Source organism: Natator depressus, chromosome 1, assembly GCF_965152275.1.
Source record: "Natator depressus isolate rNatDep1 chromosome 1, rNatDep2.hap1, whole genome shotgun sequence".
NCBI classification, from domain to species: domain Eukaryota; kingdom Metazoa; phylum Chordata; order Testudines; family Cheloniidae; genus Natator; species Natator depressus.
In genome coordinates, this window is record NC_134234.1 from 50,402,303 (window position 1) to 50,426,745 (window position 24,443).

Here is a 24,443-nt window from a genome sequence, read left to right on the forward strand (position 1 = left end):
ATATAAATGTACTGTATACAATTCACATATACAATGTAAATACATATATATGTGTGTGTGTGTGTGTGAGAATATAAATAAAGATAAAATATATTTGTACCTAATATACTTTTATAATTTTTGACATTATAATCCACTTGTCTATTACAATTTCAAGTCCTAAACTGTTACCATACAATTTCTGATAGTTATGTTGTTAAAAATATTTTATTTAGAACCTTTAGTAAAGCAGAATTTTATTTACATGTACTGGAGCACATTATCTTCCAAAGTAACCAGATTTACCATTTTCTCAGAAACACAAAGGCAAATACAAATAACAAATACATATGAAGCCATAATTTATATTCAGGCTATTCAGATTTTACCTTCAGGGTTTTTATGTCAAGTGTCCTTAATAAAAATAAATTGATATTATAAATAAACAAATATTCAGTTTGAGTTCAGGCTTTTTGGCATTGAAAAGATAACCACAATGTACATCTCCCTGAAGAGTAATCCGAAATATTGACCATCTGAGGCAGGTCTTCACAGCTCTAGCCGAATTCCAATGGGACCATCAGATTGCTATGCTTTCATAGTGAAGTTGTTGTTTGTGTGTTTCATTGTAAATAGTTGATAAAAGCAGACATTTACAAGACGTTATTAATAGGGTCCCTTGACATTTTGCAAAATTCCACTGATTTCACTTCCCCCATCCCCTCAGTTTCTGTTGATATTTGGGATTTGAATCAACCTGGGATCTCAAAGTTGTGTTCATTCTTCTCTCAAGATGTGCCAAAAAACCCTATTGGAGTTTTGAGCTATTATTTGTCTATCTTGTTTACAGACTCAGGAAGGATTCACAGCATTGGTTCATATATATATGTTATCTAGGATACTAGAAAGGCTAGACACTTAATAGATCTACCGCTTTCGGGACAATTTAAACTTCCATTTAGAAGAAAATTAAGCACTTGAAGATATTTTAAAGCTGTGAAATAGCATAGCTTTTTTGCACATATATTACCAGTATGGACACTGGAAATACGTAAATTAATGTTTTGACATCTGATTTGTAGCTGAGTAGTGAGTTTAGACTACCACAATAAATGTGTCAAGCTATGTTCTAGTATGCAATGTCCTGCCATTTAATAACTTTATAAGGAGTGGGTTGTATTTTTTAAAATGTCACTGAGATTATGTAGCACAACTCTGGGCTCAATTATGCAGCCCTTCATGTGCAGAAAATGTCCAAAGAAACCAATGAAAGTTTTGTGTGCACCGTGGCTTTCTGCAGGGTTGGATTCTCTGTTGTTAATTTGTTAAGATTTATATGCTTTTAAGACTTGATAAGTTCTATCTTATAAAGCTTCAATGATATATATTTGTTATACAATTCCAGACTAAGCTTTAAATATTGTTTATAACCCTTTTTCACTACAGAGACTCCTGCTGTATTTCCAGAGAATATCAAGGAAAAAGAAACACCAACACCAGTTGAAGATATTCAGCTGGAAAGCTCCATTCCTCATACAGATTCTGGTATTGGAGAGGAGCAGATGCCCAGCATCTTAAATGGGACAGACTTAGAGACAAGCACAGGCCCTGATGCTATGAGTGAATTATTGTCTACTTTGTCTTCTGAGGTAAAGAAATCTCAGGAAAGCTTAACAGAAAGTCCTAGTGAAATCTTGAAGCCTGCACCTTCCATATCCAGCATCAGCCAAAGCAAAGGCATGAATGTCAAGGAGATACTAAAAAGCCTTGTGGCAGCCCCTATTGAAATTGCAGAGTGTGGTCCTGATCCTATCCCTTACCCAGATCCTGCGTTGAAGAGGGAAGCTCAGTCAATTCTTCCCATGCAGTTTCACTCCTTTGACAGGTATATGGCTGAGTTAATTATTTTATTTTGTGTAATACTGAGATTTAGAGTATTTATTTGTTAACATGTTGATAGTCCGATGTGAACTCAGATTAGATAGTATTAAGAAAATACTGTTGCTTTACTTCTTCATGGCATTACTAAAACCAGAACATATATCATCTGCAAAAGTTATTCACATTGTTTTTCTCTCTAAGCACCAAATAAAACTGTAATTGGTGCTGGAAGAACAAGCCTGTTTTAAAGAACTGTTGTTGTAATAAAACTTTTTTCTCTTTTAAAACCATATTTTGAATGGGAAAAAAAGTCTGTTTATAGACAAGAGACTGGCCGTGTGACGTCTCAACAAAATGCTTCCAAATGTTTGTCGTACCAGTCCTCTTCCAGTAGTGAAATCAGTCATGCCAGATTGTGTGCATATGTCAATAAGAACAAGATTGAGACTGACTCCTGTATTTCATTTTTAAAGTTTTAAGCCCAATTTTTTTTTATATTTGAAGGGAACACATTTTAAATTGCAAGCCATAATTTTTTTATTTCTCATGGTTGACTGAAAATGCTCGCACTACTGGTTAATGTAGCTTAATTTGAGGCAACCACACCAGCTGCATGAGTCTTAATATAGAAGTTGTGTGGAGAGATGCAATTGACAACATTCTGCAAAAATGAGTTACTTGTATTGTGTGTTCATCCTTAACCTATGCAAGAGTCTAATTCCGAAGTACATTGACATGACTGAATTTTCCAGTATGACATGGTTGTTTTAGTCTCTCCTCTAAAATATTTAGATAATCAGAAGACTCAGTTAAACAAAGAATCAATTAAACAATCCAGCACAAGTTCTGAAGTGTGGCAAAATTGTAAAATAGTGCTTTAGAAATATATTACTTGCGGTTCATATAACCACATCCTGAAAAAAAAAATTCTGAGGGAACTTCAAAAATAAATATTTCAGGTTTAAAATATGACATGGGAAAACTGCTACAGATGTATGAAATACACAAATTCTCATAATAGAGGATTAAATTATTGTCCACAAAATATTAATGAAAACAAAATCCAGTCAATAGTTCCAGGTTAATGTAAATAGTAAGGAGAAAAAGGCTAAATGAAAATTACAGGATAAAAACTTATAATATGACGTTAGGAAGCACTACACAAGTGTAGTGAATCTGATAAGACAAAATTGTTGGAGGCTGCCTCATTGAACTAATTCAATTAACAATAAGATTGTACCTTTTGGAAGAGAGGCAGGGAATGGACTGGGACTGGAATATCAAAAAGGGAATGTGGTCTTCCCAAAAATATCTTAGTTCTTTTGATCATTTCAGAGAGAGAGAGAGAGAGTCTATGTATTGCCTAGTTTATTAGGAAGAAGCTTTTTTTTTTTTTCCATTCATCAACTTACATATGGTAATTTGGTTTGGTTTCAAGGGGGGGAATAGATGAAAAACCTTGTATTGTTGGAGGTTTTTTCTGTGTGAGCAACCATCATATTCTCAAATATATTCAAAGCTGTTTTCTTTTACATTGAGCAGTACAGCATGTACACCATTGGTTCCCAAACTGGCAGGTGTGCTCCCCTGGGGGGGGGGGGGCGTGAAGAAATTCCAAGGGGGGCATGAGGCTGTGAAATTTTCATAACGAAATTTTTTTATTAGTGTAAACATTTTTTATTTGTTTATTTATTTAATAGACCAGAGGTGGGCAAACTACAGCCCGCGGGACTGTGTTGCCCAGCCCTTGAGCTCCTGGCGGAGAGGCAAGCCCCTGGCCCCTCTCCCGCTGTCCCCCTTCTCTGCAGCCATGCAGGCAGCATGGGCAGCGCAGCTTGCACCTGCCCACCTCCCAGGTTTTCCAATAAGTCTGTCCTGCCGCTCTGTGCGGCATGGTAATGGGCTGGGGAGTGGGGAGGTGAGGAGGGTTGGATAGGGAGTGGGGTCCCGGGAGGGGGCGGTCATGGGACAAGGATTGGGGGGGTTGGATGTGTTGGGAGTTCTGAGGGGGGCTGTCAGGGGGCAGGAAGTGGGAGGGGGCGGGGCCAGGCTGTTTGGGGAGGCACAGCCTTCCCTGCCCAGCCCTCCATACCAGTGTGCAACCCTGATGTGGCCTTTGGGCCAAAAAGTTTGCCCACCCCTGTAATAGACCAACAGACAACAAATTATACATATTCTATATACATAATTATAACTATTCATAAAATTGTCCAATTACAGGACTATATTATTTAACTACAATAAAATATTAAAAATCTTCTCATTTTTATTATGAATATAAGTAGACAAGAATAAAGGTATAACAAAGTACAATAATAAAAATACAACTGTAAATACAAGTATATTACTGCAATGTTTTAATTTCATACCACAAAATGCAAATATTTTTTATTTCTTTGCCTTGCAATGTGTTGGGGTGCCGTTTCAGTTTGTGGGGAGGCCAAAGAATGATGTAGAAAGTAGTGGAACTTCTTAAAACTTCCTAGCTCACTTGCAAGACTGTTTGAGACTGTTCTATCATGGGAGTGGTTACCTCCACCACTCACCGCGCAAGACCGGCTACTTGCCAGACTGGTGGTGGGGTATATATAGGGCAGCACACATCTGTACATAATAATAGTAGTAAATATACATTTGTGATAACTCAAATTAACTTGCGTCAGTTATTATTCACAAATCAGGAAAATTATTTTATAGATTTTTTTATTAGTATATTATGGCTATGATTAAGAAAAGGAAGTACGGTGAAGACTACATTAAGTATGGTTTCACCGTCATGGAAAAAAAACTGGATCGATCATCCTCAATGCGTAGTATGCCACACCGTTCTAGTAATGATTCATTGAGATCTAGTCGTCTTGAGCGACACTTGACAAAGAACCACAGGGCTTTGAAAGACAAACCAAAAGAGTGTTTTGCTGCTAAACTTCAAAATTTAAAACGTGTGAGGCAGGATGCTACTGTAGCTTTTCATCAAGCGTCAGCCAAAGTGGTAGAAGCATCTTATGAACTGTCATTGCTCATCGCTAAAGCCAAGAAAGTGCACATAATAGGAGAAACTCTTGCTTGTTGAAAGCAGCTGATATTGTGCTTGGTGCCGAAAGCAAGAAAAAAATAGCGGAAATTTCGCTTTCCGACAATTCCGTGAAACGTTGAATCGATAAGGCAAAAGATTTAAAACTACAAGTTGTGGAGGCAGTGAAAGCTTCTCCTTTTTTGCAATTCAGTGTGACGATACCACTGATGTAGCACAATGCTGTCAGTTGCTCGTCTACATTTGATTAATTAACGATGGAACTGTGAAAGAACTGCTTTTTTCAAAGGAATTGACAACCACATCATAGGCTTCTGATGTTATGAAAACAATTTCTGACTTTTTTTTTGAAGAAAATGGACTTTCAGGGGGAAAACTGGTTGGCGTATGCACAGATGGTGCTCCAGCGATATGTGGCTCTTGCTCTGGAGTTGTAACATTGGTGAAAGAAAAAAATCCAGCCATAACCGCGGCTCACTGCATCATACACAGACAAGCGTTGGCTGCTAAAACCCTTCCAGATGACCTACGTGACTTGTTGAATTTTGCCATCAAAATTGTCCATTTTGTGAAGAACAGCGCTTTAAATACGAGACGTTTTGCAGCTCTTTGTTTGGATTTGGGAGCGGATCATAAAATTCTTTTGTTTCACACGTAGGTATGATGGCTTTCCAAAGGGAACATGCTTTCGAGATTATTTGTACTGAAAGACAAAGCGGAAATTTTCCTCAAGCAATAGAAAAAAGAAGAGTTATATTGTGTGTTTATGGACCACACGTTTCAACTTTCACTGGCATACCTTGTGGACATTTTTGAATCTTTGAACAATCTCAATTTGAAGCTGCAAGGAAACAACGCTGCAAACATTATAGTGCACCACAATGCCATCAAAGCATTTACGGAAAAAAATCAAGCTTTGGAAATGTCGAATGCAAGCTCTGTTGGAAAAGACAAAAAGTTAGGCATCTTTTTCATCACTCGTTGAAAATGAAGGTTTCCAACAACTTTGTAAAGCAGATGCGAAGAACAAAACTGTGTTTCATCTGGACTGCCTTGTTGATGAATTCATCCGATATTTTCCAGACAACTTTTCTGGCAACCCCGTTCATAAATTAGCACGTAATCTGTTCAACATTGATGTGGATTCATTGCCAGAAGTATTGCAAGAACAAGCACTCAGAATGAAATACGATTCAAGTGCGAAAGATATTTTCAAAAACTTAAGCCTGGAGGAATTTTGGATAAAATATTTCACAATTTACCCAAAAGTTGGAGAAGAAGCGCTACGTATTATTCTTCCGTTTTCATCTACGTACCTCTGTGAAAAAAGCTTTTCAAGTTTAGTCATAATAAAAACAAAACAAAGAAATCGACTGGATGTCAAAAACGATTTGCATTGTGCACTTTCATCTTTCAAACCTAGGATTCCCCAACTCATGAAGAAAATGCAGCATCATCCTTCACATTAAATTTGTTTTGTTTATGCTATTTCTTATTTTAAATTACATTTTATTAAATTTTTGAGCCAAGAAAAACTATTTGTGCTTATTTTTAATTTTAAATAAAAAAATGTATACTAAGTTTGTGTTTATTTTAAATTTTAAATTACAAATTGAATTTGTTAAAAGGGTGGTTGGATGATGGTAAAGGAGAGGTGGGGGGCGTGACAATTAAAAAGAGGGCGTGATGCAGAAAAGTTTGGGAACCATTGATGTACACTACAAATTACATGATAGTTGCTTAAGAAATAGTAAATACTCAAACTTTAACATATTAATTTTCCTTTTTGATTGTAACACTGCATGTGGGCTCTAAGCCTTCATCAGAATCTTCACTCACACAGAGTCCTGTTAATTTCAGTGAGAATCCAGGTGAACTTGTGCATCTACATTAATGGTTCTCAGTACAGATTCAGGACCTAAGGTTATATGCAATTGTCAGCTTTTTAATAACTTGATTAAGGTTGTATAGACATTAAGGATTTGTTGGTTTTATTTTCTTGTTACTACAGGGTCAAACTGTGTCCTGGCTAATGCAGTGGCACAGGTGTGTGAGAGGTGCCTCTGCACTGGCTACCTGCATCACTCAGTGCATGTCGGGGAGATGGGATGAGAATGAGAAAATGGGCAGACCATTGGCTCTACCACTTACTGTGCTGAGTGGCATGGCTGTACCACTGCACTTGACAACATGTGCTGCACTATGTTTATGTGTGGTGCAGTTTACTCCATCCCTTGAGCAGCAAGAGAGCCCAGTGAAAGAGAGTGACTGAAAAGACTGAGTCCCAATCTTTGAATACACTGCCTGCTAGTCAAAGCAGATTATCATCTCAGGATTTAGTCCAAGTGTAGATCAGTGGTTCTCAATCTTTTCTATACCAACACCCCCTCACACAACTTATCCTCATCAGGGATGTCCTGGGACACCCGTTAGCTGAGGGCTCCCTCCCACTTATTAATATGGGAAGGGCAGGGTGGTTGCAACAAGACTCTGCTCCTGATACATGTTGACAAATTCCAGTTTGACACATACCACATTCCACCTCTGGAAAGAATAATTCAGAGAAGGCCGGTGCTGATCAGTGAAGTATTTTGTAACAGCAGAGTCGTATTCACCAAGGAATATAGCATATCCTGTCAGTGGACAGGAAAAGAGGAAATTCTTGTGTTTGATTCCTTCCCACTCATACTAGATAGATATTAAAAGTTGGCAAAAGAAGACACACCTGTGTCTTCATTCACTTGTACTAAGTAGTACTAGTTGTCCTTACTTGGCTAAACAGCAGTTCTTGCAGCTATTATAAATTAGTCACTGGTAAAAGTGAACAGCTTTGATTTGACTGGCAACAGCAGATTTCCCCCATCTGAGACTCAGGGAGCATTCAGTATTTTGCCCAGTTATGTGAGGCTGGGCAGCTTTGGCTATTACACTTGGTGTTACTGGGAAATGCTCAGAGAGTTTTTGCGTATATGGTATTGCTATTAAAACTGTCTTCTGATTTTGTAAACCCATAGACTTTCACTAGAAGAATCCAAAGGTTTTCTTTTGTAAAGATGGATTCTTGGTCCCCAAATAGCTCAGTGCTCCCTGCTTTCAATGGTTGTATGCCTGCCCATGTTCCCTTATCATCTGCTGCAATGGCTTCTTTGAGGTATTGTGGTTGCTGACAAACATTCTGGTGCAAGCTTTGATCTAAATCTGCCATAGGGGAAAGCTTCAAGAGATAGATCCATAGAAGAGAGGAAAAAAGACATCCTGCTGCCTGGTTCCATGGAAGTCTAGGGAACATGCATTGTAATCTAATTAACTTCCAACTGAGTGATCAAAAGACAGCTGCAGGGAGGTTCCAGCAGGGCAGGGAGACAAACCATAATGTTGTATATGACAAAATAGAAAAATACTGGATTCCATGACAATTTGGAAAAAATGCGAAATGTCATGGCTGCAGTATCAGAGTCCACAGGGCCTAGGTGGAGATGAATGGAGCAGTCATATCCAAAGGTATTAATGTGGGCTGCCTGCAGGTTCAGGCAGGTATCATGGCATCAGTTTGCACTTCGGTCATGTTTTCAGTGTTATCTTCCTAGCTATAAGGAGACATAGGCCATGGAGACATCTTGTTTTTTTCTAAAAAAATTAATGAAAGACTATAAAATGGAGAAAAAGAGTGTCACCATGATTTTCCTGAAACCTGTTTTGGGGGTTACAACCCATGGGCTAAGAAACACCTGATAGTAGATTTAAAAGTATATGTAAGAGATTGGCATTGAAATGCATTAAGAGAGCCACTTAGAAACAATACGTCTGTATTTTAGGTGTAATGCTTTGTGAATTTTTTCCTCCTGTTCTTCCTCCATTATCTTTGAAAGATTGAAGTAAATTGCAGCCTAGTTGTTCTCTGTCCTGGTGTTTCCGGGCTATACCTAAAGCCCTTTTTTGTCTAGAAGGAAAGTATTGAACTAATTATTTGTTGGAACATCTGTAATAGATTTGTATTGTTTATCAGTTATTTAAGGAATTGGAGATAATTGATATTTTACACGGTATTTTCTTTGAAAGTTGATGTACATTACCATGTGGTACAAGATATATATTTCTTACACTGGTGGTTATGGTGATTCTTACAAAAGAAATCACTCAAATAATGGTAAAATAATTAACAAACTATTCTTTGAAGAGCTGTGTGCTTTTAAAGCAATTTTTTTAAAAATTGCAACCTCTTATATATATTGGGGTCAAATGAAAATTTACCAAAACTCATGTAAATAAAGTTCAAAGCAGTGTTCACTTTTATTATCCAAAACAGCATTTATAACACTGAATATTTATTTTTTTATAACAAAATGGTACTTGCTCAGAATAACGTATATATGTGTTGCAGGGCATTATTTCTTAGAACTTGTATAACTATAAATGAAATGTAAAAGCACAAAACATGTTCCAGCACATTTTATCAAATGGGACTTCTGTGTAGTTAATGTATGCAGCAGGTCAAGTACTATCGAATGTAAATGATGAGGTGATATTGATGAAAGGAGGGATTGAGGTCTCGAGGGGCGCTGATGACGGATTGAACAGAAGCGGCCTTGCGCTGCACGTAACTCAAGCCTGTCATCTTCACTGCTCAAAGCTATAATGGGAGGTGGCAGTCTGAAATGAGTTGCCACGGCAAAGAGTATTATTTTTGAAATGCTTTCACACAAATCACTAGGCCCTGCATACAACTTAGTTTCATGCTTTAATGTCATCAGGAGGCACAAATTGGTGTGTCTAATTGTTTGCCACCTGCCAGCAAAATGAGCTGCCAGCCAGCCAGACGGGTTTGATTGTCTGTCAGCCATTCAATAGATTGAGAGTGACAACATCAAAAATTTCACTTCAAACTCTGAAGCTTTGCGTAGCTTTTCAGAGACCTCTTCTCTGCAAGTGCTTCTGGACAACTGCATTTTTCAATTAGTTTTCAATATATTGCTGCCTTCTGCCTCATCTGTGTTAAGGTAGCTGTAATTACATTATGAGCTATATAAACAGATTTCTGGGACACTGGAGCCTGGATTCTCAAAGTTATGACATGTCTTTTAACATCAAACTGAACTCCTTGAAAATAACGTCCAGGGTGACATGTTTAGAGGCAAGCACGGAGGGTTATCTGTCCTAGACTTATATCTGTAATGGAACATAACGTGCCAGTAATTTTCTTCCATTCTCATCTTTTTGATGGCAAAAAAACCATAACACTCAGTTCTAATTATTACTAGTATCAGAATATATTTTCTAAATGTGGTTTGGCACACCAGAAATAATCAGTCGAGGACACTGAGCATTGTGAAACTGTTTGAGTGATTCTGTGTGGTGCTCATATTCTGCAGTTTGTTTGATACATTACTAGTCTTCCTGCTAGAAAGTTCCTAAACTGAAAGTACTGAAGTTTCGAGTCATCTTGCTTTTGTGCTTTATGGATTTCTTTTTAAATTGTTTGAGTAGCAGCCGTGTTAGTCTGTATCTGCAAAAAGAAAAGGAGTACTTGTGGCACCTCTCCTTTTCTTTTTAAATTGTGTAATGAGTGCTATAAACATTCCATACTTTGGAGAGTCATTTTAATAAGAAGCATTTCTGCATCTGTATTTATGCAGAAATTCCTATATTTTGAAGTCTTGGAACAAATGAGAAAGAAGTCTGACGTTTTTGCGCTGTTCAACATCATTCAGTTGGTTTGAATGCCAGATCATCTCTCTTTGGGTAGGATAGCAGAGTGCAGCTTGCACATATACCACAGATCTATAAATAGGGTGACCAGATGTCCCAATTTTGTAGGGACAGTCCTGATTTTGGGGGCTTTTTCTTATATAGGCACCTATTACCCCCCACCCCCTGTCCCAATTTTTTACATTTGCTGTCTGGTCACCCTATCTGTAAATATCACAAGTTCATTTCTAAGTAGTGAAGCCCCAGATTTTATAGGTGTTTAGGCATTCTTACACTCAGTATTGGAAAGGCCTACTGGCCAGATTTTAGTTTTTGTTTTTTTTTTAAATTAGGTGCCCAAAGATGCAGATAGGTGCCTAGTAGGATTTTCAAAAGCGTCTAGTTGCCAAACTCTCACTGAAATCAATGGGAGATGGGAACCTGTGTACTTCTGAAAATCCCACTAGGCACCAATCTACGTCTTTAGGTGCTTAAATATCGTTAAAATTCTAGGCCAAAATCCTTACTCAGCTTCCAATTTGAACAGTTTCTAATTGGTTGAAGGAGAGGAAAAAGTGGGTGTGAATTCAAAGGGTAATTGTGGATTGAAGGACACTTATAAACACAATTATGTACTGTATCTTTATTGGTGTAGAGAGTACAAGTACACTCAGATCAGGTAAAATGAACTTTCTCATTTACTTTATCATTTCCAAAATGTTCCCATCAGCTGAAAAGTCATTTTGAAGAAATAGTACTTGCAAAAGTTCTTAATGTTGGCCTAGCTCTGTTCCCATTTAAGTCACCCTAAATCTTCAGGTGCAATTATAAAGTAATATTATATAAAAACTGATTTTCTTTCTGGGTGTAAGAAAAGATAAATGGGATAGCAAGTGGAGAGATTTGGTAGCCATTTCATTGTTTCCACTCTTGCACATATTTTGGCTGTGGGTACGTACTGAGTTATAGTGTTACCATAATAAAGCTATATTTGAGATTTAAATGGCCCTTCAATTCTAAAGCCCTGCATTTAGTTTTTCTGGTTTACAATTTTCCATTTAAATGTTTTTGATGGAAGATAGCTTTTTCAACAGAATAGACATGTTCATTAAACTATTTGGTTTTGTTAAAAAAAAAAGGGGGGGGGGTAATTGAAAAACTAAAAATAGAAGGAAAAAAATTGGTTTTGACCCCAAAATCAGATTTTTTTTTAAAATGAAAGACACAATTGAAGAAGGCAATATACGCTTCTCCACAGTCATATGTGCCTTGTGTGTGGTAAGAAAGGTGCTGGGAATACTCTGATGATCCACTGTGATTATGTCACTGCCTTTTAATTGAGCTTGCCCATGAGTACCGTAGTAGCACCCATCACCACTATTATGGTAGTCCAGCAGCTTATTTTTATTCCAGTATGTGAAGGCGTATCCCCTTGGAGAAAACCTTAAATACTGTAATTCTGTTCCTTCCTTGATATTTACATCGTTCAAATATTTGTAATATTATCATATTCCCCTTAGTCATCATTTATCAAGTTACATGCATTTAGGTCTTTCAGTCTTTCCTCATAATTCAGTCCCTCCAGCCCTTAATTATTTTTATTGCTTCTCCAAAGGACAGTGTGTAGCATTGTGCCACTGGATATGCACTCAAAATCACACTGGCTTTTTTGTCATCTTGTCTTATTGCAATATTGTATACATGCACCTTTTACTAGCCAAATTATTGGTTTTGGCCAAATTATTGCATTTCAACTTGCACTATTATTGATTTTTTGATTATTTTCCACTAAATATATTAGTTTATTTTTTTGCTGACTTATTTTGTTTCCTTCCTGTTTCATAACTTTCTTATCCCCCTTTTAAATTTTTTATTTCTTCAATGTTGTGTCACCACCTCATAGAGGTATACCTGAGAATATAATTTCCATGGTATTAATATCCCTTACAGCTCATTTAAAAAATAAATAAAATAAAATCAAGCAACCCTTCATCAACCCACCTTCACCACTTTCTATTGGATGCACATTTCCAGCCCATTCACATTCACCCTTATAACCTGATAAAATTACCATTTATCGTTACCCTTTGTTTATGGTCTTTCATATGTACCAGTACATAACAATATATGAATAAGAACAGTCTGAACACTTGGTTGCTAAAACTTTGCAGTTTGTCACTCCTCTATTTCCAAATTATTGAGCTTTATTCCATAGGCATGTAATGGTTTTACCCTGTTTTATCACGCTGTGTTTGAATGTGCTAGCATGTCTAGAACTGCATGTTTTGATGCTTTGAGACACCTCTTTAGTGCCAAGTTCATTTAGAAATTCAGGAGGTACTAAGTACTTTATCATATCAAGAAATATCAGTGACTTTGATCATCTATCCCGTATCTCTCACATAGATTGGTTCACATATATTAGACCACTAGGGATGTGTCCCGCAAAGAGAGTAAGCCCTTAGTGGTTTTAACCCCCTTCCTCTCCATTTATGTTCCTAGCGACAAATAAATAGTAATTTGTTTTGAACAAACTGTTTTCTGACAGGTTTCAGAGTAGCAGCCGTGTTAGTCTGTATTCGCAAAAAGAAAAGGAGTACTAGTGGAACCTTAGAGACTAACCAATTTATTTGAGCATAAGCTTTCGTGAGCTACAGCTCACTTCATCGGATGAAGTGAGCTGTAGCTCATGAAAGCTTATGCTCAAATAAATTGGTTAGTCTCTAAGGTGCCATTAGTACTCCTTTTCTTTTTGTTTTCTGACACTCCATTTTCATACTGGTCACAGGTCCTGAAAAAAGTCTAGAGCAGGTGCCAGAACCCTTCTGAGGACGTAGTGTCCTGTGACCTGGGTATGAAGTCTAAAAGTGGGGTCAGTCGCAGGATTCTAAGTGTAGTACAGATATGGGCCTGTAAAATGGAAGGATGCTTAATGAGAGACTGAGTGATGGGTCAAAGGAACAGCTTCCCCGGAGCCATAACTGGCCTAGGTGGACCTCAAGTCTGATCCAGAATGGCAATTCCTATGTTTCAATTCTGGACTGTTCTTTCCTTTCCTAAGATTCAGCAATCTTTTAATCTAGCATATCTTTCTATCTTTTCTGAGATCCTGTTTTGCCCATTGTAAGATCTCAGCAAATTTACCAGTCATACATTCTGGAAGTTCCTGGGGATCAGAATTGTTTTAGAGGGTCCTGAAGACATTCACCTGAAAAAGTCCCACAGGCTGCAAGATATAAAAAGAACTGCTGGCCCAGCAGACACTTCCAGATCTTACAAGATCTTTGTTGACAATATAGAGGAAAGACCCAGTTGGGAGCACCACAATGGAGCATATGAGCCAGTAACCAGAATGAAGCATTTAAATTATATGTTAGAATGTAATTTCTCACTACATCACTAAACAGATTCTGGGTGTGATTTTGAAAAATGCTCACTTTTGCCTCTGCTCCCATAGTGGCTAATTGCAAAACACTTATTGTCTTCAATGGGAGCAAAGTTAGGCCAACACAAAGCACTTTTTGATGTCACACCTTTAAAGTGCAAGGGAGGCCCACTGTGCAGTCCAGGCCTGGAAGGAGACAAAACAAACTGGGCCTCTGACAATGCTGATACACTACCCTGTTTTATTTTATATACGTTCTTATACTGCTCTCATCACCATGGTATTTGAGTGCCTTCCAATGATGCATTAAGCAATGTGACTAACCTCTATCGTGTGGTTTGTTCCTTCTCTCATCCTCTCCCCAATGGGAAAATTGTGTATGTGTTGTCATGTGTTGTTGTGGTAGGATTTTGGTTGAGGGGTTGTTTGTGTGTGTTTGTTTAAATGGACACACAGCTTAGTGTTTATGTTAGACAAGGCAAGGTTGCATAATTGCAGGAGCAGATGTTGAGGTTTGTAATGGTCCTTAATGAGCAGATGTTGAGGTTTGTAATGGTCCTTAATTCCTATGTGAGTTTGTCCCACAGTCTGACTACATGCCAAGAAAGTTCAGAGTCCTGCACAGATTAGCTTTACCCTTACAGTAGGAAGTTCCATTATGGAGGAGGAGTGGAATTATTGGACACAGTCTGTGACCCAGACCTTCAGATTATCTTCTGGTAGGCTAGACTCAGGCCATTGAGTACTTAGGACCGAGACCTTAAACATGTCTCAGCATTCTGTGGGAAGCCAGCATGGTACATTTTCATAGGCAACTAGAGCATTACTCATGGATGCTGCTATGTGAGAGCTTAGCATCAACAAACGCTTCTTCTCTTCACATAGATGAGGAGGAGAAAGGGAGCCGTAACCATGCTGGGACTCCTGCAATAGATACTGTAGGGTGATAGTGGTGAAGACTGTTGTTCAGCAGAGGGAGAAACTGAATGGTCCTGGGACCTGTGGTAAGACCCCAGTCTTGTGTGAAATCAAGAGCTCCTGGCCCACTTTGCAAACAAAATAATCAAAAACAGAGAGCCTCGAAGACGCAAGAAATGGCATCTGACCTCTGTCTTGATGAAATTTGGACTGAACATACAATTCAAAGCCATAGAGACTGAAGAACATGTATTCTTCTATCTTTGAAAAGTGACCACTGACCCAGATGGCCAACATTTAGTGAGGGACACCTGGCCACTTATTAAGTAAGACTTACGCTTCTAGTACTTGTATGCCTCCATCACCGTAGTATTAGAGCATCTTCCAGGCTTTTGTGGATCTACCGTCATGACATCCCTATGAGTTAGGGCAGTATCGCGTGTTTACAAATGGTGAACTGAGGCACAGAGAGATGGTTCAAAGCCCAGGTAGGAAATCTATTTACAGAGGCAGGGAACCCAGATCTCCTGAGCTGCCAGTCAGTCTGTTAACCACATGACTATCTTTTCTCTTGCTTTCAAAGAAGGCATCAATTCATGTGCAGAGCACTGCATCCTGATCAGACAATCATTTTCTCTTAGCTGATATCTGAGCTCTTTCCCACTTCTTAGCAAGCAAAAAGCCCAATTTTGATTGCCCACCATAGAATGTGTGTTCCCAGCTACCTTCTTAAAAATTCTCATGGAAAATCCTACCAGGCAAAGAAGTTAAGTCACACAGATCTAAAGGCATGTAAGGTAGAAACATGCCCTTCCCACTCTCATTATCCCACAGATTATAGATATTCTCAGATGACCTGTCACGAAAAAACATGAAGGATAGATTTTCAACACCAAAAGCAGAAAATACTTACAGATATGGAGAGGGAAAGGCACAACCAATACTTTAAATTCCTGTACCTTCTCTGTGGAACTATCTTGGCCGATTTTTACAGAAATAATCATGCATGTCTGAAATGGCTACTCTAGTCTCCAGCTTTCAACAATCACATTCAGATGGCACACAGCACCCTTTCTCAGAACGTGGCACAGTACAGCACAGGAAATCTGACTCTCCACAGACAACTCTGACACATGATGGCCCTGGATATTAAAGGATAGCTAAGAGCCCCTGGGATGCTACTAACAGGTTGATACTACTATCAAGTTTGTTGACCCTATGGTCAGTGTCGTTGAAAGAGAGGGGTCTGTCACTCACATTTACTCAAGCTTGATACTAATGAAACCAACTCTTGATGCAACCTATCTCTCCAGTACTACCCAGTGTCTAATCTTCTGTTTCTAAGCAAGATGACTGAGAACTTAGCAAATCACTATCTGCAAGTGCACGTGACACCTGTCAGCATTCCCAGTTGAGTTTTAGGTTTAAATGAGGCACAGACACAGCACAGGCCACACTGCTTAATGACTTCTGTTGGACATAGACAGTAAACAAACATCCATTCTAATTTTATTTGACTTTCTGCATTAGACTTAGTATACATGGAGTTTCCTAAAGGTCTATTCTCTTCTGTATCCTAGTCAACCTCTAAGTCAAACTGTTGGAAGGAGGCCTTTTTAAAAACATCCCAACCCAAAGAGTCCTTTGAGACTATTGTAGTTTGATTAAAAATCCGTCTCCTTTTTTTGTCAGCAGACCGGAAGGGTGAATTCCCCAACCAGAAAGTTGGGCTGTCCTGAATAAAAGCAAATTCTGAAGTGAAATATTTTAAAGTATTTTTTTTTGTAAGGGGAGGTGAAATATTGGTCTATAAGTTAACCTTGGACCTCATTTACTTAATAAATGAGAATCAGAGATCTATCTACCCTTTCTTCTTAAAACACACTTTTTTTCTGAAAGAATCTTGTCAGGTTTACTGAGAAATCCTTTCTAAAAGCACTTTCTGAAGTACAGAACTGTAGCCAGGAAGCTGACATATTACCCTAAATAGCTACATTCTTTTGTTCTTTTATTTCAGTACTACAATATTATGCCTATTTTAGTTGAAAAATTAAGTGCATGTGTTCAGGAAAAAAAAAGCATGTGGGTATAATAAAAATGATAAGCATCTTTTTTTTCTTTTTCTTGCATTTAAAAATCCCTTCTGTTTCAGATTTGTTCTTCTCTTTCTAGTTTTGTTATGAAGCAGGGGCCACAGAAATAGCCTTTTTATAAAATGAAGAGAGAGACATTAAAAGTAGACAGATTTCATTTCTGCCAGACAGAGACCTCTTGTTAAGAAAAGCACTATTTAAATGTCCCTTTGGTATATTCCTTTTTTTATTTTGAACTGCATATATCAGGACATTTAGTTACAGGTAGGATGAAGACAAATACTGTCTTCAGATGTGATGAATATGTACTTGTATCAGTACAATAATCACTGCTTGTGTGTGGTCTGTACGTTCTTTTTTTTTAAAGTTTATAAAGTCTCAATACTGCAACAATCTTTTTTTAATTTATAAATTTTAAATTTAGAAATTTAATTTTAAATGAATAAAATTAAGTATATTATATACACTGTGGGTTTGAGTCTTTACTGTCTTGCACATTGTATTTTCAGTTTACTCCTTGGCACTGTTGAGAGCAAAGTGGATATAAAATACCACCTCAAGTGTGAGTGCAGAACTCTGATTGGTACATTTACACTGCTTTTGATAGGTATAGTTGACTGCACCAGCTGCAGGGCAGTGGAGAATCAGGTCCTATATTCATATATTCTCTATAATAACTGTAATTTTGATGGCTTTGTTAAGACCATATAACGGCATCTATTCAATTTCAGTTTCATCTAAGATTGTACAGATGTGCACTAGCAGTATATACTGCATTGCCACAATAATTGCAGTATTTGCACTTATAAAGCAATTTGAAAATTCAAAGTGCTATAAATTATTAGACCTCACAACATCCTTGTGAAAGAGGAGATATTTCCATTTTACAGGTGTTGCAAGTAAAACAGAGATTAATTGAGATTATTATGACCATACAGTGGCAGGACCTGGATTAGAATTTGGAAGTTCCTAGCTCTCAATTTCATGCTTGGTCAACTAGACCGCATTATCCCATAAAAGTTAAGAAAATATTTAGGTATAATTATGCCTAGTTTGCTTCACTCTTCACTAAAAAAGTTAGTGGTGACCATCTACTCAAAACAATTAATATTAACAGCAAGGGAGAATGAACCAAAATAGGGAAAGAACAGGTTAAAGAATATTTAGATAAGCTAGATGTATTCAAGTCATCAGGGCCTGATGAAATTCATCCTAAGGTACTTAAGGAACTAACTGAAGGAATCTCGGAACCATTTGTAATTATCTCATGAGGAATGGATGAAGTCCTAGAGGACTGGAGAAGGGCTAATATAGTACCTGTCTTTAAAAGGGTGAACAAAAGGACCTGGGGAATTACAGATCAGTCATCCTAACTTGGATACTTGGACATATACTGGAACAAATTATTAAACAATCACTTTGTAAGAACCTAAAGGACAGTAGGGGTTATAAGGAATAGCCAGCGTGGATTTGTCAAGAACAAATCAAGCCAAACCAACCTAATTTCCTTCTTTGACAGAGTTACTGTCCTAATGGATAGGGGAGAAGCAGTAAACATGATATATCTTGATTTTAGTAAGGCTTTTAGCACAGTTCCATGTGATATTCTCATAACAAAACTAGGGAAATGCACTCTAGATTAAATTACTATAAGGCAGGTGCACAACTTGTTGAAAAACTACTCGAAGAGTAGTTATCAATGGTTTACTGTCAAACTGGGAGAGCGTATCTAGCGGGGTCCCATGGGTCTGGTACCATTCAGTATTTTCACTTGTACTTGAACAACGGAGTGTAGAATGTTTATAAAATTTGTAGTTGACACAAAGATGGGGGTGGAGGGTTGCAATCACTTTAGAGAACAGGATTAGAATTCAAAATGACCTTGACAAATTGGATAAGTAGTCTGAAATCAACAAGATGAAATTCAATAAAGATAAGTGTAAAGTACTTCCCTTAGGAAGGAAAAATCAAATGCACAACTACAAAATGAGGAAAAACTCGCTGGGTGGTATTACTCCTGAAGAAGATCTGGGGGTTGTAGTGGATCACAAATTGAACACAAGTCAACAATGTGATGCTGTTGTAAGAAAGGTTAATATCATTCTGGGGTATATTAACAGCAGAGTCATACGTAAGACATGGGAGGTAATTGTTCCGCTCTATTCGGCACTGGTGAGGCCTCAGCTGAAGCAGTCTGGATGTCACACTTTAGAAAAAATGTGGATAAATTGGAAAGAGCCCAAAGGAGAGCAACAAAAAATGATAAAAGGTTTTAAAAAACCTGACCTACAAGGAAAGTTTAACAAAAAACAGGGCATGTTTAGTCTTGAGAAAAGAAGGCTGAGCGGGGAGCTGATAACTCTTCAAAGGGGACCTGTTCTCTATGATTGTTAAATTATTGATCAATCATTCTGCTTGTGTACTGAATGTAGAAGTAGTAGTAATGTGCTTAATCTGCAGCAAAGGAGATTTACTTTATATGTTAGGAAAAGTTTTCCTACCATAAGGGTAGTTAACCTCTGGAATAGATTTCTAAGAGAAGTTTTGGAATTCCCATCAATGGAGGTTTTTAAGAACAAGTTGGACAAATACCTCTCAGGGACGATCTAAATTTACTTGGTCCTGCCTCAGCACAAGGGTCATGGACTTGATGACTTTTCAAGACCCCTTCCAGCCCTACATTTGTATGATTCTTTGTGTATTTTTTATCAAAAGTGGTTTAAAAAAAACAAAACAAACCCCTGTGTCACTTCTTTGTGGTGTTGGATTAACTTGACATTTCTTTCTCTGCAGGAGTGTTGTCGTACCTGTAAAGAAACCGCCTCCAGGTAGTCTAGCTGTTACCACAGTTGGAGCTGCCACTGCTGGAGGTGTTCTGCCCCCGGGTACTACACCAAACATATTTGCTGCTACAGGAGCTACACCAAAAAGTATGATTAATACAACAGGTATCGTCCTTAAATATTTTTGTGAACCTCATCTTTTTCTTTTTGTTGTTTTTTTCCCTTCAGTTGTCTCCTTTCTATTATTACTATACCTTTTTAAAAATAAAAACCTTGAAAGCTCAATTATATCTTTTTGTCCTCTATGAAGGACATAATTTCCTCTTGCTGTATGTGTATTCTCACCATTATTGTTTAAGAAAATTATTCAACCTTATATAGATGAATATATAGTCCTAATGATGTCTTAGAAACATAGAGGATTACAACAGAAATGAGTGAGTTTCCCCAGTGCCTCCTCTCTCCTATGATAGCATATTTGTAGGGGATATACACACTTAATGCTAGTAGATATTCCCTATTTAACCCCCCAAGAAGGTAAAAACCCCCCAAGAAGGTAAAAACCCCCCAAGAAGGTAAAAAACTACGGTGCTGCTAATATACCCTAGAGTGGAACAGGTTTTATATTCCTTCTTGACCCCAAATCTATGTATTCGTATTTGTGAATAAAAGTCATAAGGCCTTTCAATGAATACCCATCCATGTTAACATGGATCATTCTTCAAGTAACAGTTTATTTTCACCTTAGAGATAACCTATAAAGGTTTAAAAAGAGAGGTAGGGGCTTGTTTCCTTTACTTAGGGTTGCCAACTTTCTATTTGCAGAAACTGAATGCCCTTGCCCTTCCTTGCCAATTCCCTGAGGCCTTGCCCCTGCCCTACCCCTTCTCTGAGGCCCCACCCCCACACACTCCATCCCCCCTCACTACGTTGCTTGCTCTCCCCCACCCTCTCTCATTTGCTCATTTTCCCGCACTTGGGCCAGGGGGTTGGATTGCAAGAGGGGGTGTGGGCTCCGGAGTGAGGCCAGGGATGAGCAGTTTGGGGTGCAGGAGGGGGTTCCAGGCTGGAACAGGGGGTTGGTGTGTGGGAGGGGATTCAGGGTGTAGGCTCCAGGCAGCGCTTACCAGAGGTGGCTCCCAGAAATGGCGACATTTCTCTCTGGCTCCTAGGCGGAGGCATGGCCAGCTGGCTCCACGTACTGCCCCTGCCTGGAGGTGCTGCCTCTGCAGCTCCCATTGGCTACAGTTCCCAGCCAATGGGAGCTGTGGAGACAGCGCTCAGGGTGGGGACAGCGCACGGAGGTCCCGTGACTGCCCCTATGCCTAGGAGCCAGAGGGAGATGACAGCAGCTTCCCGGGAGCCGGGCAGAGCTGGGCAGACACCCTGCCTTCCCTGCTGCTGGTGGCCAACCGGACTTTTAACGACCTGGTCAGCAGTGCTGACCAGAGCTGCCACGATCCCTTTTCGACCAGGTGTTCTGGTCTAAAACTGGATGCCTGGCAACCCTAGTTAAAATGCTATAAGGAAGGCCTTCGGGGAGCGGGGCTTTAATTTTTATTTGTTACATTAGAAGTTCAGAGGCTGCCTACCCTGGAAGAAACTATGAATGACTGGAGACTGAATAGGATTATATCACATCACAGATATCAGAGCAATGAAAAAGAGTTGAGAGAGGAAGTTATTCTTACTTATAGATATAGGTATTGGATGGACAGTGTTTGTTTATAACTATGCACCTAAACACTTGAGAGTTAGTTCAAAGATATAACATTCCTCAACTTCAGTCAAGGGTTGATAAAAATAAAATCTTTTTAGCTTGGGGGAGAGGGCTGGGGAATGGGGCAGCAGAAATCTTCTGAGCCTTCTTTCTGCTTCATAAAATAAAATAGGAAATACACTATTTTTTTTCCTTTGCAGGTCACCTTTAACTCTCACTAACAGGACTTTGCCAGTAGAAATGTTAATTAATCTTTTGAGAAAAAAATCTGCTTTATAAATTAACACTTTTGTAAACATTTCTATTTGTTTACCTGTTTCTGTTTAGTTCAAGTTCTGTTTGTAATCCCGTTTTTAGGTATCCATATACCATAAGACAGTCCTATATTGACATTTTTTCCCCAAATGATATTTTAGGCCTCAGACCTTCATTCTTCACATCATAATTTTAAACACTCCATACCTTGAATCAACTGAGTAGCTCTTCTTTGTACAGTGATTGCTATTAAGAAAGCACAATGATTCCAAGTACAGCACAGGAAAATACTGCGGTATCAGATGCCACAGTGTGTTGACTGTGGGTAAATGTTAGTTTTTCATAGTTATCCCTGCACCTTCTATGTTTTCTTTTTATCATACCCATTTTTATCTAAGCAGGCTATGCATAGCAGATTTTTGGGAAAATAGTGACTGGAAATTATTTCAGCAAATTTTACCAATTTAATTCCTCAGAACTACAAATGTACTGAGGTTCTTAACTCACCTTTGGGTAAGGAAGTTCATTGCCATTTTGGGCTTGTTCTTTTTTTCTAAAGCTTTTTATGCCTGAATTCACCTGAATGAACATTTATTCTAGCTCTCCGATCTCAGGAAATGGTTTAAAAGCTGTTCTTTGCCCCCCTCCATTTCCAAAAGGTAGAACTTAATTTCCATGTTTTAAAAAGCGTATATGTGGCAATGATAAATTGCAAATCAGAAGCTGTTGGATATATCTGACGCATTGAAAATATAAACATATTCATCACAGTGTTGCTTACATTGAGAGTCAAGTCATGATGGTTTTTTGTTTGTTTGTTTGCTTTGGGGTTTTGTGGGGGAGGGGTTTGCTTTGTTTTTGTGATTGGATTAGCTGAAGTGTGGGATTTACAGTTCAGATGATTCAGTCATATTATATCTGCAATAATTAATATAATGAATTATATGGTTCTGTTCTTAAGGCATGTTTGCCCAAAGTATCCAGATGCTGTCCAGTTTATGTACTTGCTGTGGTGTTTAAAAATCCCTTGGTAAAAAGCCAGTGAAACAAATACTACACTGTAAAATGAACTAAGCAATAGTTTACTGAGGTGGGAAAAATTCTATTCAGTCATTTAGAGACACTAGATGTCCCCCACATCCTCTCTTTCTTGTAGTTTTTACCATATGCCACAAATGTCACATGGATATAACTTCATCTTAGAAAAGTATTCTGTGCTAAGGTCCTTAGGACAATTATTTAAAAAAACAAAATACAAAAATAAGCTGTCACATTCCAAATCATCGTGTCACAGTCAACAGCCCATTGTTATCACCACTGTCACAGGACAAGCTTCGATTTTAGACCTTTATTAGGATGTCTAAAGTGCACCGTTTTGGGGACAGGTTTTAGTACCTTGACTCCTGTCTGTGTGTACCCATGCACTCCTATCACTCTTAGATTGGATCTCTGGGCACAGCCATCCTGTTTCCCAACTGTCTTAACTGGACATGCCCAACTGGGTTTGACATCTGCAAGCCCTTTTCCTCTGGGAGCCTGTGACAGTGGCTAATTATAGTGTATATTATATTGTAAGTTCCTTTCATCCCAGTTACATTTACCTCTGGGTTGGGAGAGACAGTCTGCTTACTGCAGTTTCTGTGTTTGTGTTAGCATCTCCTTCCTATACAGCTTCTGACAATCCACCTTCCTTTTTAAAAAAAGGAGTACTTTTGGCACCTTAGAGACTAACCAATTTATTTGAGCATAAGCTTTTGTGAGCTACAGCTCACTTCATCGGATGCATGCAGTGGAAAATACAGTGGGGAGATTTATATACACAGAGAACATGAAACAATGGGTGTTACCATACACACTGTAACAAGAGAGTGATCAGATAAGGTCCACTAACCCAGGAACCTATCCTTGCAACAAAGCCTGTTGCCAACTGTGTCCACATATCTATTCAGGGGACACCGTCATAGGGCCTAATCATATCAGCCACACTATCAGAGGCTCATTCACTTGCACATCTACCAATGTGATATATGCCATCATGTGCCAGCAATGCCCCTCTGCCATGTACATTGGCCAAACTGGACAGTCTCTATGTAAAAGAATAAATGGACACAAATCAGACGTCAAGAATTAGAACATTCAAAAACTAGTCAGAGAATACTTCAATCTCTCTGGTCACTCTATTACAGACCTAAAAGTGGCAATTCTTCAACAAAAAAACTTAAAAACAGATTCCAATGAGAGACTGCTGAATTGGAATTAATTTGCAAACTGGATACAATTAACTTAGGCTTGGATAAAGACTGGGAGTGGATGTGTCATTACACAAAGTAAAACTATTTCCCCATGTTTATTCCCCCTGCCCCCACACACACATACTGTTTCTCACACGTTCTTGTCAACTGCTGGAAATGGCCCACCTTGATTATCACTACAAAAGGTTTTCCCTCCCCTCCCCCCCACCCGCTCTCCGGCTGGTAAGAGCTCACCTTACCTGATCACTCTTCTTACAGTGTGTACGGTAACACCCATTGTTTCATGTTCTCTGTGTATATAAATCTCCCCACTGTATTTTCCACTACATGCATCCGATGAAGTGAGCTGTAGCTCACGAAAGCTTATGCTCAAATAAATTGGTTAGTCTCTAAGGTGACACAAGTCCTCCTTTTTCTTTTTGCAGATACAGACTAACACGGCTGCTACTCTGAAACCT

General features: G+C 38.5%; 1 protein-coding gene across 6 annotated transcripts in view; it reads left to right on the forward strand.

The window, feature by feature from the left end:
* NBEA (neurobeachin) overlaps positions 1-24,443 on the forward strand; it is an 844,329-nt gene that overhangs the window by 379,853 nt on the left and 440,033 nt on the right. For 5 of the 6 annotated variants that reach the window (XM_074959554.1, XM_074959572.1, XM_074959584.1 and 2 more), the window contains 2 exons: positions 1,426-1,864; positions 19,769-19,923. In XM_074959554.1, the coding sequence (XP_074815655.1) occupies positions 1,426-1,864; positions 19,769-19,923 (594 nt within the window). The remainder of the gene's footprint in view (positions 1-1,425; positions 1,865-19,768; positions 19,924-24,443) is intronic. The other variant, XM_074959563.1, reaches the window with a different exon arrangement.